Consider the following 14,796-nt stretch of genomic DNA (forward strand, 5'->3'; position numbering starts at 1 on the left):
ATCCTGAATCAAGAAAAGCTATTTCTTACATTAATGCTGAAAAATATACATTGCACACCAAGTTCCAACTACATATGCCCAAAAATTATAAATATTTCTCCCAATTTTCAGAAACTGTACCTCAAAAAGTTGAATGTTTTCTTTCTTGATTTTAACCAAATGTTGAATTTTCTGATGCAAGTTCTGATGTCCCACCAGCTTTCCATTCTCTTCAGAAAGTCTGACTACTTGGCTGCGAAGAGTTGTAACCTCCTGCAGTTGAACAGAAGTAAGGTATGTGTTTAAAAAAAATTGGAAAAAGACAAACACCACCACTGTCATCTTTTACATGATCTTTTACTGTCATTTCATATTTACATGAAAATCCCTCAATCTCCTCACAAGCAGACTGCACGAGTGGAACCATTTCTCTGACCAAAGGAGGGTGCTTTCAGAATCATCCTGTAACTTTGCACAATGTGACTGAAAACCAATACCTGGTCTCAACATTTGACATGCACACAAAATTTGACATGCACAAGTCAAAGAATGTACTGACAAGTCCCATCAATGTGCTTCCTGACCCTGAACAAAAGAAAGTATGTACAACTATAAACAACAGATATGTGGAATTACGACATCCATAAACATACCACCTTCAGTCGAACAGCAACTCAGGAGGCAGGAACCTGTGCTGGACAAGCATGGTGAAAGTAGCACAATTATTCAAAAACATCACACACCTTCAAGCCAGCTAATTTCTACTTGAGAAATGTTTCAAATACTAGACTGGAGGATATCTTCTCAAAAGCACATTTGAGAGTAGTGAGCTGACAATTCAGGTACCGCAGTTCAAACACTACCTGGGTTTTTTAATTCAGTCACGGCACGGATTTCTCTAAAACCACAGCTGGTCAAAGCTACAAATTACTGGATTGATTAAAAGCCCATCAAGTTCATTAATGGCTTTCTCTTTCGACTGAAAAGAGATGAGATGTGATCGAAGGAACTATACAAGATGAGGGGCCTAGACAGGATGGACAGCCAGAACCATTTTCCTGAAGCCACAATAGTAAATACTAGAGGACATCTGTTTAAGGTGAGTAGAGGAAAGTTAGGGAAGATGTTTTTGCACAGAGTGGTGGGTGCTTGGAACGTATTGCTGAGGCTGGTACAATAGGGATATTCAAAAGGCTCAGATAAGCACAAGAAATGGTATGGGTGTGAGCTTGGGAAGGGTCAGACAGCTCAATATCACGATCCAAAGGTCATAAAATCTGCTGTCCTTGCTAAAAACAAATTGTTGGAAAAATTTAACAAAGGGAAAATTCTACAGCTGTTTGGGTTACAGAAATTCATCCTCAGAATTCACAAATCATTTGCCAAAAATTTGAGAGAATAAAATTGGCTCAGAATTATTATCGACAAAAAAAGAATTCTAGTTTCTTGGCACACTTGCATATGACAAAATGGGAAATTGCAATAAAGTTTTTATTTTAAAGACATTGAGCACAGTAACAAGCCCTTTTGGCCCACAAGCCCTTGCTGCCCAATTGACCTGCACCTCCGGAATGTTTTTGAACCTTTTTTTCTGGGAGCACTCCCTACACCCCTTTAATGCAAGGGTCATCTGTACTTTCCAGAGATTTCAGTTTTCTGATCTTCCACCTGCTGTCCAGACCCATGTTAATGTTCTTTAAATATTGTACAAGGCCTTGGGGGATGTGCCTTGCCAGCATCATGTGCGCCCTTAAACATCAATTAAAATGAAGTCACTTTTGATATTTCTTTTCATATAGATGCAATCTGACTTGTTGAGTATTTCCAGCATTTTGTTTTTTTTTTAATTTAAAAACATTGGGCAAGAAAAGCATCTTATCAAAAGCATGCATTTAAATTGGCACATACAAATCTACAGCATAGTACAGGCCCTTTGACTCAATATCTTACTCATAACAGCTTCTTAGTATTTCCCTACTTGGCAGCACAGTTAGCGCAATGTTATTACAGCCCCAGCGACCTAGGTTTGAATCTGGTACTGTCGGGGGGCATGGCAAGATGGCATAGGGAACAGACGTGCCTTCCAGACCTCTCCTGACCCTGATTTATTGTTTTGTCTTTAAGTGCCCGTTAAAGTTCTTTTATAAGTTTATAAATAATAAGAGGTGTTGGATTAGTGCCTAATGGTTTATATGCAAAAAAAAAGGTAAAAGAAAATATCAACAGACTGTTAAAAAACTACATTTTCCGAAATTGTCTGAGCCTACTTGTTTACAAGAAGCCAGGTCTCAATGTAGAATGGATCCAGAGGAGGACGTGCAGAGTTCGGCATTGAAGCTTTGTTTTAAGCCGGTGAGGCTCTCTGAAGGTCGCACTCCACAGCTTTCAGAACAAGGGGCTGGACGGGTGCCAGTGTTTCGCACGGTGGCCACTGCAGGTGTTGTTGCTGAGGTTTTGACAGTTGAATCAGCTGGGGCGCCACCAGCTGGAGAGTTAAAGAGTTGTCATTCGACTGCTATAGTGGTGGCGCTGCAACATGCATCTTCAATTACAACGGTTTTTCCAGACATCGATTCAGTGAAGATGATTAAAGAGATTTGGCTTAAAGATAACCCTGATCTTCAGTCTCCTGGCATTGCTGGGGGGACTTTGAGAGGGATTTTTATACGAAGTCAAACTGCTAGAAAAGATACTAAATTAAGGGAAGGGACAGAAGATCCCGTGGTCTCTAAGGAACAGCAAGACCCCATTATGCCTGAATCTACTTCTGTTGAAATGTCTGTTAAGGATCTTGAAGATAAGATATATTCTGTATCGAGTAACTTAGCTAATTTTGTGAACCTGTTTATTTCCAAGATTAATGCGATGGCGGAAGTCATTAATGGAGCTTTTAAGCTTGAAACCATTGAAAGATTTGAAATGTGTGATCAAGGTTTAGTCGATGCACAGGATCAACTGCAAGATGAAAATAGAATAATTGAAACATTGCAGATCCAAAATAAAAATTTAGCAAAAAAGGTTGATTATTTGGAGAATCAATCTAGACGGAACAACGTGAAAATTGTTGGTTTGCCAGAAGGCATAGAAGGACCAGATCCAAGAAAATTTTTTACTGAATGGATTCCACGAGTGTTAGGACAGGATAAATTCCCTGAAGGTTTAATACTGGAATGTGCTTATAGAGTTTTAAGAAGAAAATCTTTTTCAGGACAGAATCCAAGATCTGTTTTGATCCGTTGTTTAAATTATTGTGACAGAGAGACAATTTTACGTACGGCTATTAGAAATGCCCAGCAAAATAGATCTCATTTGATGGTTCAGAATAATCCTGTTTTCTTCTATCAAGATTTGAGTCAAGAAATTATGTTTCAACGATGCGAATTTAATTCTGCGAAAGAACGGTTGTGGAAAAAAAGACATAAGGGAACATTCAGGTATTCTGCAGTACTGAAGATTTTTTAGGATGGAAATTAGCCAAAGTTCCTTGACAATCCTAAAGAGATTATGGACTTTGCTCAGTCTCTACCAATCATGCAGTTTCAGGAACGATGTAGTCCTTCAAGGTCTCCAAAGAGAGTAGAGATGTAAGGTGGGATCCAGTTTTTTAAAAGAAATGGAAGCAATGGTGACCGAAGTGGTAACGTTGATTTAAAAAAATAAATCTTTTATCTTTTTTTTGAGAAGAGTTTAAATAGCTTAAATAATTATGATAGTTTAATGAAATGGGAGTTGGGAGAGGGAACTGGGTGGGCACTAGTTTCCAGAAGTCATCAGCTACCTGTGAGTTATCTCACACCCAATATTTTGGGGGAGTTACCGCTTTGGGCGGTTTAAACAGGAGGAAGTAGTTGTGACCTCCGACCTGTTTTTTTTTCTTTTTAATTTTTGGGTTAAGAAGTGAAGGTTTTTTTATTTTTTTTAAAATAAATAATTTTTTTTTAACTCTTTTTGACTTCTGATTGTAATTGAGAGGGAATTAGGAGGTTTTTTTTTCTCTCCTTTTTGGGGGGGGGGGGTGTTTTCTCTTTTTTCTTTCTTTTTTAAGAGGATGATGTCACAGAAGATAATAAGTCAAAAATTGAGGATGTTGAATTAGATGAAGAGGAAGATGAGGGGAAGGTGATAAGAAGAAAATTAAGTACAAATACATTGAGGGAGAAGAGTTTAATAAAATTAAGTTAATTTCAATAGAGAATTTTGAAGATGTTATAAATGAAGAATATGGAGAATTTTATAAGAGTTTGAACTTTTTTCTTTTTTTTCATTTTTTATATAAGGGGAGGAGAAGGGAATAAAAAGTTTATCTGATTGTTTTTCTAAGGGATGTTTTTGTTCTCTCGATGAATTATAAAGGAAACTTGGTATTAATGGAAATTCTGTATTTATGTATTGTTAATTATGATTTTTTTGAATAACAGATTTGTGGTTGATATATGATTTTAATATTTGAACTTAGTTTTAAAGTGGATTTCATTTGTTAAATACATGTATTATGTTTGATTTAAATATATGTTTAAGGGTATTATTTTAGTATTGATATTTTTTTTGTTGTTAGTAATTTTTTTTGTTGTTAAGTTTTATCCTTTTTTTGTAAGTGGGGTTTTTTCTATTTTATTTACAATATTGTTAATTAATTCTTCACTCATTATTTTGGGGGGGAGGGTTGGACTAATTTTAAATTAGATGATTAATGTTGTGTTATAATTATTGGGGGGGGGTTAATTTGTGTAGTTTAATGATGTAGTATTCTAATTTTTATTATCTTATTTTTTATTATTTCTTTAAATGTAATTTTTATTTTATTCATGTCATAAAATTTTAAATAAAGTTTAAAAAAAAAGAATCTGGTACTGTCTGAAAGGAGTTTGTACATTCTCCCATCTGTACGAGGGTGTCCTCCAGGTGCTCCAGCTTCCTCCCACCCTTCATAAAAACATATGGAGGTTGTAAGTTAATTAGGTGGCATGGGCTCTGTGACAGAAGGGCCTGTAACTGTGTCACATGTCTAAATTTAAATTAAAAATGAATATCCTCCATTTTTTTTTGTTCCATGTACCTATCTAATGGTCTCTTAAAAATCCTTTTGTATCTGCCTCCATCACCATTGCCAGTAGTGCATTCCATGCACCCTCCACTCACTGTGTGAATAACTCACCTCTTACATCCCTCTGTACTTACTCCCAAGCACCTTAAAACTATGTCCACTCGTGTTAATCATTTCGCCTCTGGGAGAAATCTTCTGGTCACCCATATAATCATTGTCTGTCATGATCTTGCACACCTCTATCAGGTTACCCCCTCATCGTCCATGGCTCCATGGAGAAAAGACCATATTCACTCAACATATTTTCAAATCCAGGCAGCATCCTTGTAAATCCCCTCTGCACACTTTCTGTAGCACAATGCCATTGACCTATACAGGCCCTTCTGCCCAACTCATTCATTCTAGCCAAGTTGTCATCCTGAACTCATCCTATTTAACTATATTTGGCCCAAATCCCTCTAAACCTCTCTTATCCATGCACCTATCTCAATCTCTTTAAAGTATTACATTGTACCTGCCTTGGCCCCTTCCTTTTTACAGTTTGTTCCATATAGCCACCACTGTGTGGAAAATCTGCCTTCAATTTTTCACTCTCCATCCTATGTCCTCTAGTTTTAGACTCCCTTGGTCTGGGAAAAACAATTCACCAAATCTCTGCCCCTCAATTTTAGAAGCTCTACAAGCAGTTACCCTTAAACTCTCTTCAACCCAAAGATAGTCCCAGACAATCCCACTTCTCTTTATAATTCAAGCTGTCTAGTCCCTCCAGTGGCAATATCCTTGAGAATCCTCTGCATCTCTCTACTTCACATTCTTCCTTTCATGTGGTGACCAGTACTTCAGGAGTTGCCTCAACAGTTGTACATGACGTCCCAGCTCTGTACTCATCGCTCTGCCAGACAAAGGCAAATGTGTCAAATGCCTTCCCAAAATGCACCATTTCACACTTGTCAGGGTTAAATTTAATTTGCTGTTCCTTGGCCCATATTCTCAGTTTATCTAGATCCTACATATTTGTAGACACCCATGTTCACCACATCACTGTTGGTGTCATCCACAAACTTGTTTATCAGGCCACATGACTCTTATCCAAGACATTAATATGCATAATAAATAGCCACAGACCCAGCTCAGATCACAGTCCTTCAACCTAAGAAACAAACCATCACCACCATCCTCACTCCTTCCACCATGCAAATTCTATATCCAACTGGCCAGCTCAGCCTGGAACCCATTGATCTAACCTTCCAGGTTGTCCACCATATCGAAGGCTTTGCTAAGGCCATCCGGATAACAGCTACAATGCTGTCTTAATCAATCCTCTAGTCACCTCTTTAATAAACTCAAATCTGTGAGACACAATTTCCCAGACACAAGGCCATACCAAACACCCTAATCAACTCTTCCCTTTCCAAATGCCGATAGATCTTATCTCTCAGAAACCCCCTCCAGTCATGTCCCCACCACTGACATTCAAGATTGTTTTCTGAATCAATTAGTAGAAGAACCGACTTGGGACAGTGTAATACTGGATCTCATGTTAGGGAATGAGCTAGGTCAGGTATCAGACATTAATGTTGGAGATCCAATTGGGTCTAGTGATCATAATTCTGTTAGTTTTAAGGTAGTTTTAGGGAGGAGCAAGGAGGGGCCTAAAGTTGAGGTTCTGGATTGGAGAAGAGCAAATTTCGAAGGAATAAGAAGGGATTTGGGGAGTATTGAGTGGGACAGGATATTTTCAGGTGAGGGTGTAAATGAGAAATGGAGGATATTCAAAAAAGAAATTTTGAGGGTACAGAGTAGTACAGGGTCCCAGTGAGGATCAAAGGAAAGGCTGGGAGTCATAGGGAGGCTTGGTTTTCGAGGAATATTGGAAATTTGGTTAGGAGAAAAAGGGAGGTGTACAAGAGGTATAAAGAACAGAGAGCTGACAATTTGAAGGAGGACTACAAGGAGTGTAGAAGGAATCTTAAGAAAGAAATTAGAAAGGCCAAAAAAAGGCACGAAGAGGCTTTGGCAGACAGAGTAAAAATAAATCCAAAGGGTTTCTATAAGTACATTAAAAGTAAAAGATTAGTGAGGGATAAAATTGGACCGCTTGTAGATAGTGAGGGTAGGCTGAGTGAGAAGTCAGAGGAAATGTGGGAAATTTTGAATGATTTCTTTGCCTCGGTATTTACTAGGGAAAAAAATATTGAACCAGTTGAGGTAAAGAAAAATAGTGGAGAGGTAATGAAGCATATAAGGATAACCGAGGAGGTAGTGATGGCTGTGTTGAAAAAGATAAAGGTGGATAAATCTCCGGGACTGGACAAAATATTCCCAAGGACTCTCAGGGAGGCTAGTGGACAGATAGTGGGGCCATTAACAGAGATATTTATTAGGATGTCACTGGCCACAGGGGTAGTGCCAAAGGATTGGAGGGTGGCGCATGTGGTTCCACTGTTTAAGAAAGGGTCTAAATGTAAACCTGGGAATTATAGGTCCGTGAGTCTGACGTCTGTGGTGGGCATGTTGATGGAAAGTATTCTGAGGGATGGTATTTTACAATTATTTGGAGGTACAGGGATTGCTAGGGAGTAATCAGCATGGTTTTGTCAGGGGTAGATCATGCTTGACTAACCTGATTGAGTTTTTCAAGGGGGTTACAAAAAAGGTTGATGAAGGGAAAGCTGTGGATGTTGTCTATTTAGACTTTAGTAAAGCTTTTGACAAAGTTCCCCACAGGAGGTTAGGAAAAAAGGTGGAGGCATTAGGTATAAATGAGGAGGTAGTGAAATGGATTCAGCAATGGTTGGATGGGAGGTGTCAGAGAGTAGTGGTAGAAAATTGTTTGTCCAATTGGAGGCCGGTGACTAGTGGAGTTCCTCAGGGATCAGTCCTCGGTCCACTATTGTTTGTTATATATATTAACGATCTGGAAGTAGGGGTGGAGAAATGGATAAGCAAGTTTGCGGATGATACAAAGATTGGTGGTGAGGGTTAGGAAGATTACCGTAGATTAAAAGGTGATTTAAGAAGGCTGGAGGTGTGGGCTGAGAAATGGCTGATGGAATTTAATACAGATAAGTGTGAGGTGTTACATTTTGGAAAGGCAAATCTAAATAGGTCATATGCATTAAATGGTAGGCTATTGAGATGTGCAGAGCAACAAAGGGATTTAGGAGTTGTGGTAAATAGTACCCTCAAGGCTGATACTCAGGTAGATGGTGTGGTGAAGAAGGCATTTGGAATGTTGGCCTTCATAAATCGGAGTATTGAATTCAAGAGTAGGGAGGTTATGATGAAATTGTACAAGGCATTGGTGAGGCCAAATTTGGAGTACTGTGTACAGTTTTGGTCACCAAATTATAGGAAAGATATAAACAAAATAGAGAGAGTGCAGAGAAGGTTCACAAGAATGTTGACAGGATTTCAAGGTTTGAGTTACAGGGAAAGGTTGTGCAGACTGGGGGTTTTTTCTCTGGAGCGTAGAAGATTGAGAGGGGACTTGATAGAGGTGTTTAAGATTTTAAAAGGGACAGATAGAGTAAACGTGGATAGGCTTTTTCAATTAAGAGTCGGGGAGATTCAAACTAGAGGGCATGGTTTAAGATTGAAGGGGGTAAATTATAAGGGGAGCATGAGGGGAAATTTCTTTACGCAAAGGGTGGTGGGGATGTGGAATGAGCTTCCGACAGACGTGGTTGAGGCGGGATCATTTAAGGAAAGACTGGATAGTTACATGGATAGGAGAGGACTGGAGGGGTGTGGACCGGGTGCTGGTCAGTGGGACTAGGAGGGTGGGGATTTGTTACGTCATGGACTAGTAGGGCTGAATTGGCCTGTTCTGTGCTGTAAGTGGTTATATGCTACCAATCTGTAGTTCCCTGGCTTGTCCTTGCAACCCTTCTTAAATAACTACACAATAGCCCCCTCCATTTTCCTGTCACCCGAGGTTAGCAATGATATAAAGGTCTTTGCCAGGGCCCCAGCAATCTTTTCCCTCACTTTTCACAATGTTGGAGGACTCACTCAGGCTCTACTGATTTATCCGCTTGTGTGATTCAAAGCAATGCCTTTTTTTTGTAATTACCCAATCAAGTCTCTCTTTCTCTTCATTTGCTGATTCAAAAGCCGACCGAAACTCTTCCTTTTCTTTGAAGGTTTTGGCTTCCAATCTCTTGATGCGCTCCAGTTCTTCCTGCACTTCTTTAAAAGTGTGCTGAATGCACGCTGATGATGCTTTATTTGCAGTTAATCTGGACAAGGATAAGAGATTACATCAATTTAGCATCATAATTCCTGCTACAGAATTTGCATCAAACTTGTGCATGACAAAAGTTATAAACAACTACAATTTTTCACATGCACCTCCACCAATTTCGTCCACTGCATTGGCGCTTGATAGAGAAGAGACCACAGAATGGGTGGCCACTTTGTCATTCTCTGGCTCCCTGCCAGTTGAAACTCCCAGTAACCTGCCATTTTAATTCCCATTCCCATCGTCTCAAGCATTCCCAGGGCAAGACCAAACCTCGACTTGACCAACACATCACATTCCTCCCAGGGAACAATGAATTTTCCTATTTCAGATAACCCCTGCCCCACTCCAATCTGGTTTCACTGTTTCTATCTCCTCTAGTTTTCCTTTACTTATCTCATTCAAATATAAACCTTGCACACAATCTCTGCTCTAAGCTCCTGAAGTAGTCTCCTCTACCCATGTCTCCATCTTAATTTGTCATAGAACATTACAGAGTACTGGCCCTTCAGCCCATGATATTATGACAACCTTTAGCAACCTAGTCCATAATTTGTCTTCTTGGTCTTTTCCTTTTTATGCTTGTGCTCTCCTCTTCCCAAAGAGTCAGCCTGAGACATAAACCGACCTCTCCATGGATACTGTCTAACCTGCTCCCACTCAAGATTCCATCACCTGCAATTTCTTTTTTTCTTTGCTATATTAATTATTAGTCGTAGTTCTACAGCACAGAAATAGACCCTTTGACCAAACTTGTCTCTGCTGACTAAGCTAGTTCTGTATAAATCTGAACCTTTTCCATGTCCTTGTCTAAATGCCTTTGAATGTAACAACAGTCTCCACCTACCACTTCTTCTGGCTGTTCGCTCCATACGCCCATCTCCCACTGCAGAGGATGCTTCCACTTCCCCGCTCACTTTAAAGCAATGCACTCTAGTTTAAGATTCCCCTACCTTGGGGAAAATCCTGTGATCATCTACCTTATCTATGCCCCTTATTATTTTTATAAACCTCTGCAAGGCTCCCCTCAGATTCCTAACCTTCAGGGAAAAAAGCCCCAACCTTTCCAGTCCTGACAACATTCTTGTGGATCTTTCTGCAGCATTCCTTCCTGTAGCTGGGTAATCAGAACTGTGCACAATACTCCAAGTGTGGTCTCACCAATGACTTCCACTGTTGTAACATGACAGGACTACTCCTGTACCCAGTGCCTTGAATGATGAAAGCACATGTGCCAAATGGTGTTGCAGCTTTCATGGCACTATGTATACCCTAAGTCACTCTGTTCTACAACATTCTTTAGGGCTCTAACATTAACCGCGCAAGTCCTGCCCTAGTTTAACCTCCCAAGTGCAACACCTCTTATCCAAGTTCATCTGGATCCTGTTGTAATCTCATAACCTTCCTCACTGTCCATTACACCACCAGTCTTGGTGTCATCTACAAAATTACCAACCATGCTACATTGTCATCTGATGTGACCCAGCACTGATCTGGGTCACGGGTCTCCACTCAGTGTAACATCCCTCCACCACCACTACCCTATCTCCTACTATCAAACCAGCTCTGTATCCAATTGGTTAGCGCAACCTGGAACCCGTGTCATCTCATCTTGTAGATCAGCCTATCACATGGGACCTTCTCAAAGGCCTGCTAAATGCCATGGAGACAAATATCTACTGCTGTGTTTACAATCTTCTTTGTCATTTCTTCAAAGAATATTCAAGTTCGTGAAACAATTTCCCACACACAAAGCCTCTCCCTAATCTGTCCTTGCTTTTCCAAATACAAGTAGATCCTGTCTCTCAAAATCCTTCCCTACCACTGATGTTAGACTCACCAGCCTTTAGTTCCCTGGCTTGTCCTTGAAGCCTTTTTAAAAAAAAACAAAGTCACAACATGATCCACCCTCCAGTCTTCTGATATATCACTTGTGCTCAACAATGAGGCAAATATCTTTGATGTTTCTTCCTGAGCTTCTTACCACATTCAAAATATACTTGATTAGGCCCTGGGGATAATCTCCCTTTGTATTTTGTGACTTCCCGCACATTTTCTTCTGCAAGACAAACTCTACAAGATGTCACGATTGACTTCCTGTTCCTCATCTTCCAAGCCTTTCTTCACTGTAAATGCAATATTTTTGAAAACTCCTTCATGGAGTGGAATACAAAACACAATAGATGGGCAAATCAAACCCCATGGTTAAATGTACTTTACAATGCATGGAGATTTGATATATTATATGCATATTGTAGTATTGCCAGCAATTTCATAACTACCCATTGAAATAGATGACCCTCAGGTCCCATTTAAATCTTTCTGCTCACCAAAAACCTATACCATCTTGTTTTAGACTTCCCAACCCTGGGATAAAGACTATCATCATTTATTTGATCTATGTCCCTCATGATTTTATAAACTTCCACTCAGCCACCTGCACTCCCTGGAGAAAAGACACGGCCTACCTAGCTTTTCACTGCAAATCAAGTCACCCAGTCCTGATAACGTTCTCATGAATCTCGACTGCTCCCTTTGTAGCTTAGTGAACATCTTTCCTGCAGCTATACCTGCACTTTGAGCTCTCCCAGTTCTACAACACTTCCTAGGATCCTGTCATTCACAGTATAACTCCTGTCCTGGTTCAACTTCCACAAAGGCATCACTTCACACTTGACAGAATTAAATTCCATCTGCCATTCTTTTATCCACTTTCTCAGTTGCATTAGATACCTTTAGAACTTTAAACAATCTCCTTCACTTTTCACTTTTGGTGTCGTCTGCAAAAATTTACTAACCACGCCAACTGCATTCTCATCAAAATCATTCATGTTTATGATCTGCATCACACCTATGGCACACCACTGGCCTCCAACCTAAAAAAAACCCCTTCCCCACCACCTTGTCTCCTACCACTACATTGTATCCAATTGGTCAGCTCACACTTGATCCCATCCAAACAGACCTTTTGGAACAGCAGGTGACGGGATCTCATCAAAAGGCAGTCTACTGCCCTGCCAGAATCAAACCTCTTGGTTATCTCTTCAAAATTCATTGGACACCATTTCCACCATATTGTCCATATCTAACCAGTCCTTGCCTTCTCAGAAGCAAGAAGATCCTGTCACCCAGAATCTCCCGCAGTAACCTTCCACCACTGATGCTAGGCTCATCTGGGTGTAGTTTCATGGCTTGCCCTTGCTGCCTCTTATAAATAAAGGAATATAAGCTAGACTTATAGAACCTCATCCTTATCCACAAACTCAAGACCCCAAATTTCTTCTCTGCTTCCCACAACTCCTGAGAATGCATGTTGAATCCACATTCAGGCACCAAAGGGCTGTCAGCACTTCCTCCTTCATGGTGCCCACGTAGTTTAGAACACTGCTCTTCTCCCTGAACTTACTGGCTGTTACGTCTCTTTCCATGCTCTGAGTACTCCTTCAAGGCCCAGCCCATCTCCAGTTATTCCACACAGATAATCACTCTGATCTGCAAGGGGACCTCCCCCCTCCCTGGCTACACTTTTGCTTGTCGTGCAAGGAAGAATCCAAAAGGTTCTCAGTACCTGTCAAGAACATTGCATGGTTCCCTTTTTTCCTTGAATGTATTTTCATATCCTTTACACTCCAACGATTAACTTGATTCAAGCTGACACACTCTTCCCTTTCCAACAGGGAGATGCTGGCTCTGAACCCTCAACATCACTCTCCCACTTACCATCACCCTCCCACTTACCTTCAGCCCCTTCACTGCAAAATAGCCTTCTAACCAACCATTCCAAGTTCCAGTCACAACGTTACAAACCAGGAATCAAGTTCCCCGGCCTGAAATGTTGGTTATACATCTTTACCTCCAAATGACGCTGCGAGACCTGCTGAGTTGCTCTAGCTTTACTGTGGTTTTACTACAATCACAGTACCTGCACTTTTGTGTTTCACTCAGTCATTTGCTGCTATTACCAACTGGCTTCCAAACTGGCCAAATATTACCAAATGTCCAGATCAAAGCATATACTTACCCATCTTCCACACATGCCAGCTTTTCTGTTAGAGCTTCCTGGAAAGTTAAAATGAAAGTCAATTTTTGGATTGCACAGGATTGAACAATTTAACTATTAAAAATATTTCCAAGTCTCTGGGACAACTAACCAATTCATTTCACCATCTGTCAAGCACCAATCCCCTTGCAGGCAGATTTCTACCCTCGTGTCAATACAGTGAGGTAACATGCACTCAGTGGGAGGGGCTTGCTCATACACAAGAAGACGTGCTTCACTCCATTGTTGTCACACCAGTGTGATGTTTCAGATGTTGGATGTGTTCTGTTATCACACCATGTTACCATTAGTTGTTAAACCAAAGTCAGAAAGACCAGTTATCCTCAATAGATACTGCAGGATATTGACAGGATGCAGAGTTGGGCAGAGAAATGGCAGATGAAGTTTAATCAGGGTAAGTGTGAAGTGATGCACTTTTGAAGGTCGATCTTGAAGGCAGAGTACGTGGTTAATGGGAGGATTGTTAAATGTGGAGGAAAAGGGATCCTGAGATCCAGATCCATAAATCCCTTAAGGTTACTACACAAGTGGACAAGGAGGCATATGATGTGGGGAGTGAGTTCAAGATCTGCGAAGTAATGTTGCAGCTCTACAAAACTCTGCTTAGACAACACTGAATATTGCATTTAATTCTGGTTGCTTCATTACAGGAAGGATGTAGATTTAGAGAGAATGGAGAGATTTACCAGGATACTACCTGGATTGGAGAACATGCCATATGAAGCAAGGTTTATAGAGCTAGGACTTCTCTCTTTGGAGGAGTCTTAATACAGGCATGTAAGATTATGAGGAACTTAGATAGGGTGAAAAGCCAGCACTTTTTTCCAGGATCAACAATAGCAAATGCCAGAGGACATCTGTTTAGGTGAGTGAAAGTTTAAGGGAGATGTCAAAGGGTGGTGGGTGCCTGGAATGCTTTGCTGGGTTTGAGGCTGGTAGAGTAGGGACATTCAAAAGCCTCTCGCAGAGACCCATGCCATGTAAGAAACAGAGGATATGGGAATGAGGGAGGGAAGGGTTTGATTGTTGCGGAGCCCACTGAAAAATGTTACAACATCGTGTGTGAGATGAAGGACTGGTACTGTGCTGTTATATGTTTTCAGACATAACCCAATTTTCCATTCCAACCCAAGACCATAGAAGCCAAGTTTAATGCTTTGACCTCATTCCTAGCTGAGATCCTGCAGATAGGGCCCAGAATCAGGCCCTTCAGCTAAACCTCCATGCTAACCATCAACCCCTCCCCCCCACCATTGACACTGACCCTATTTTATCCTCCCCACATTTTCTTGTCTCCCAGATTCTACTCCTCACCCAACACACCAGGACAAGTTAACCCACCAACTCCTGTTCGCTCCCTTTGCGAGAAGGAGGAAAACTCATCCATTCACAAGGAGAAAGTGCAAATGCCGCATAGACAATGCGAGGTCAGGAATGAGAAAGATCTCTGGCGCAATGGGGCAGTGGTCC

At 40.7% G+C, this 14,796-nt stretch overlaps 1 protein-coding gene and 1 long non-coding RNA gene across 3 annotated transcripts in view; one reads left to right on the plus strand and one right to left on the minus strand.

Moving 5' to 3' along the window:
* The window catches only part of LOC138751320 (uncharacterized), a 29,962-nt gene that overhangs the window by 6,795 nt on the left and 8,371 nt on the right, over positions 1–14,796 (plus strand). Inside the window, exons 2-3 of one of the 2 annotated variants that reach the window (XR_011349816.1) lie at positions 199–273; positions 388–1,584. This is a non-coding gene — a long non-coding RNA (uncharacterized lncRNA). Of the gene's footprint in view, positions 1–198; positions 274–387; positions 1,585–14,796 lie in introns of those variants that run through there. The other variant, XR_011349815.1, reaches the window with a different exon arrangement.
* Positions 1–14,796, minus strand: part of kif15 (kinesin family member 15) — a 158,928-nt gene that overhangs the window by 4,038 nt on the left and 140,094 nt on the right. The window contains exons 32-34 of the mRNA XM_069913478.1: positions 13,288–13,325; positions 9,099–9,264; positions 121–252 (exon numbers count right to left, since the gene is read on the minus strand). Of these exons, the coding sequence (XP_069769579.1) occupies positions 121–252; positions 9,099–9,264; positions 13,288–13,325 (336 nt within the window). The remainder of the gene's footprint in view (positions 1–120; positions 253–9,098; positions 9,265–13,287; positions 13,326–14,796) is intronic.

Source organism: Narcine bancroftii, chromosome 1 (genome assembly GCF_036971445.1).
Source record: "Narcine bancroftii isolate sNarBan1 chromosome 1, sNarBan1.hap1, whole genome shotgun sequence".
NCBI classification, from domain to species: domain Eukaryota; kingdom Metazoa; phylum Chordata; class Chondrichthyes; order Torpediniformes; family Narcinidae; genus Narcine; species Narcine bancroftii.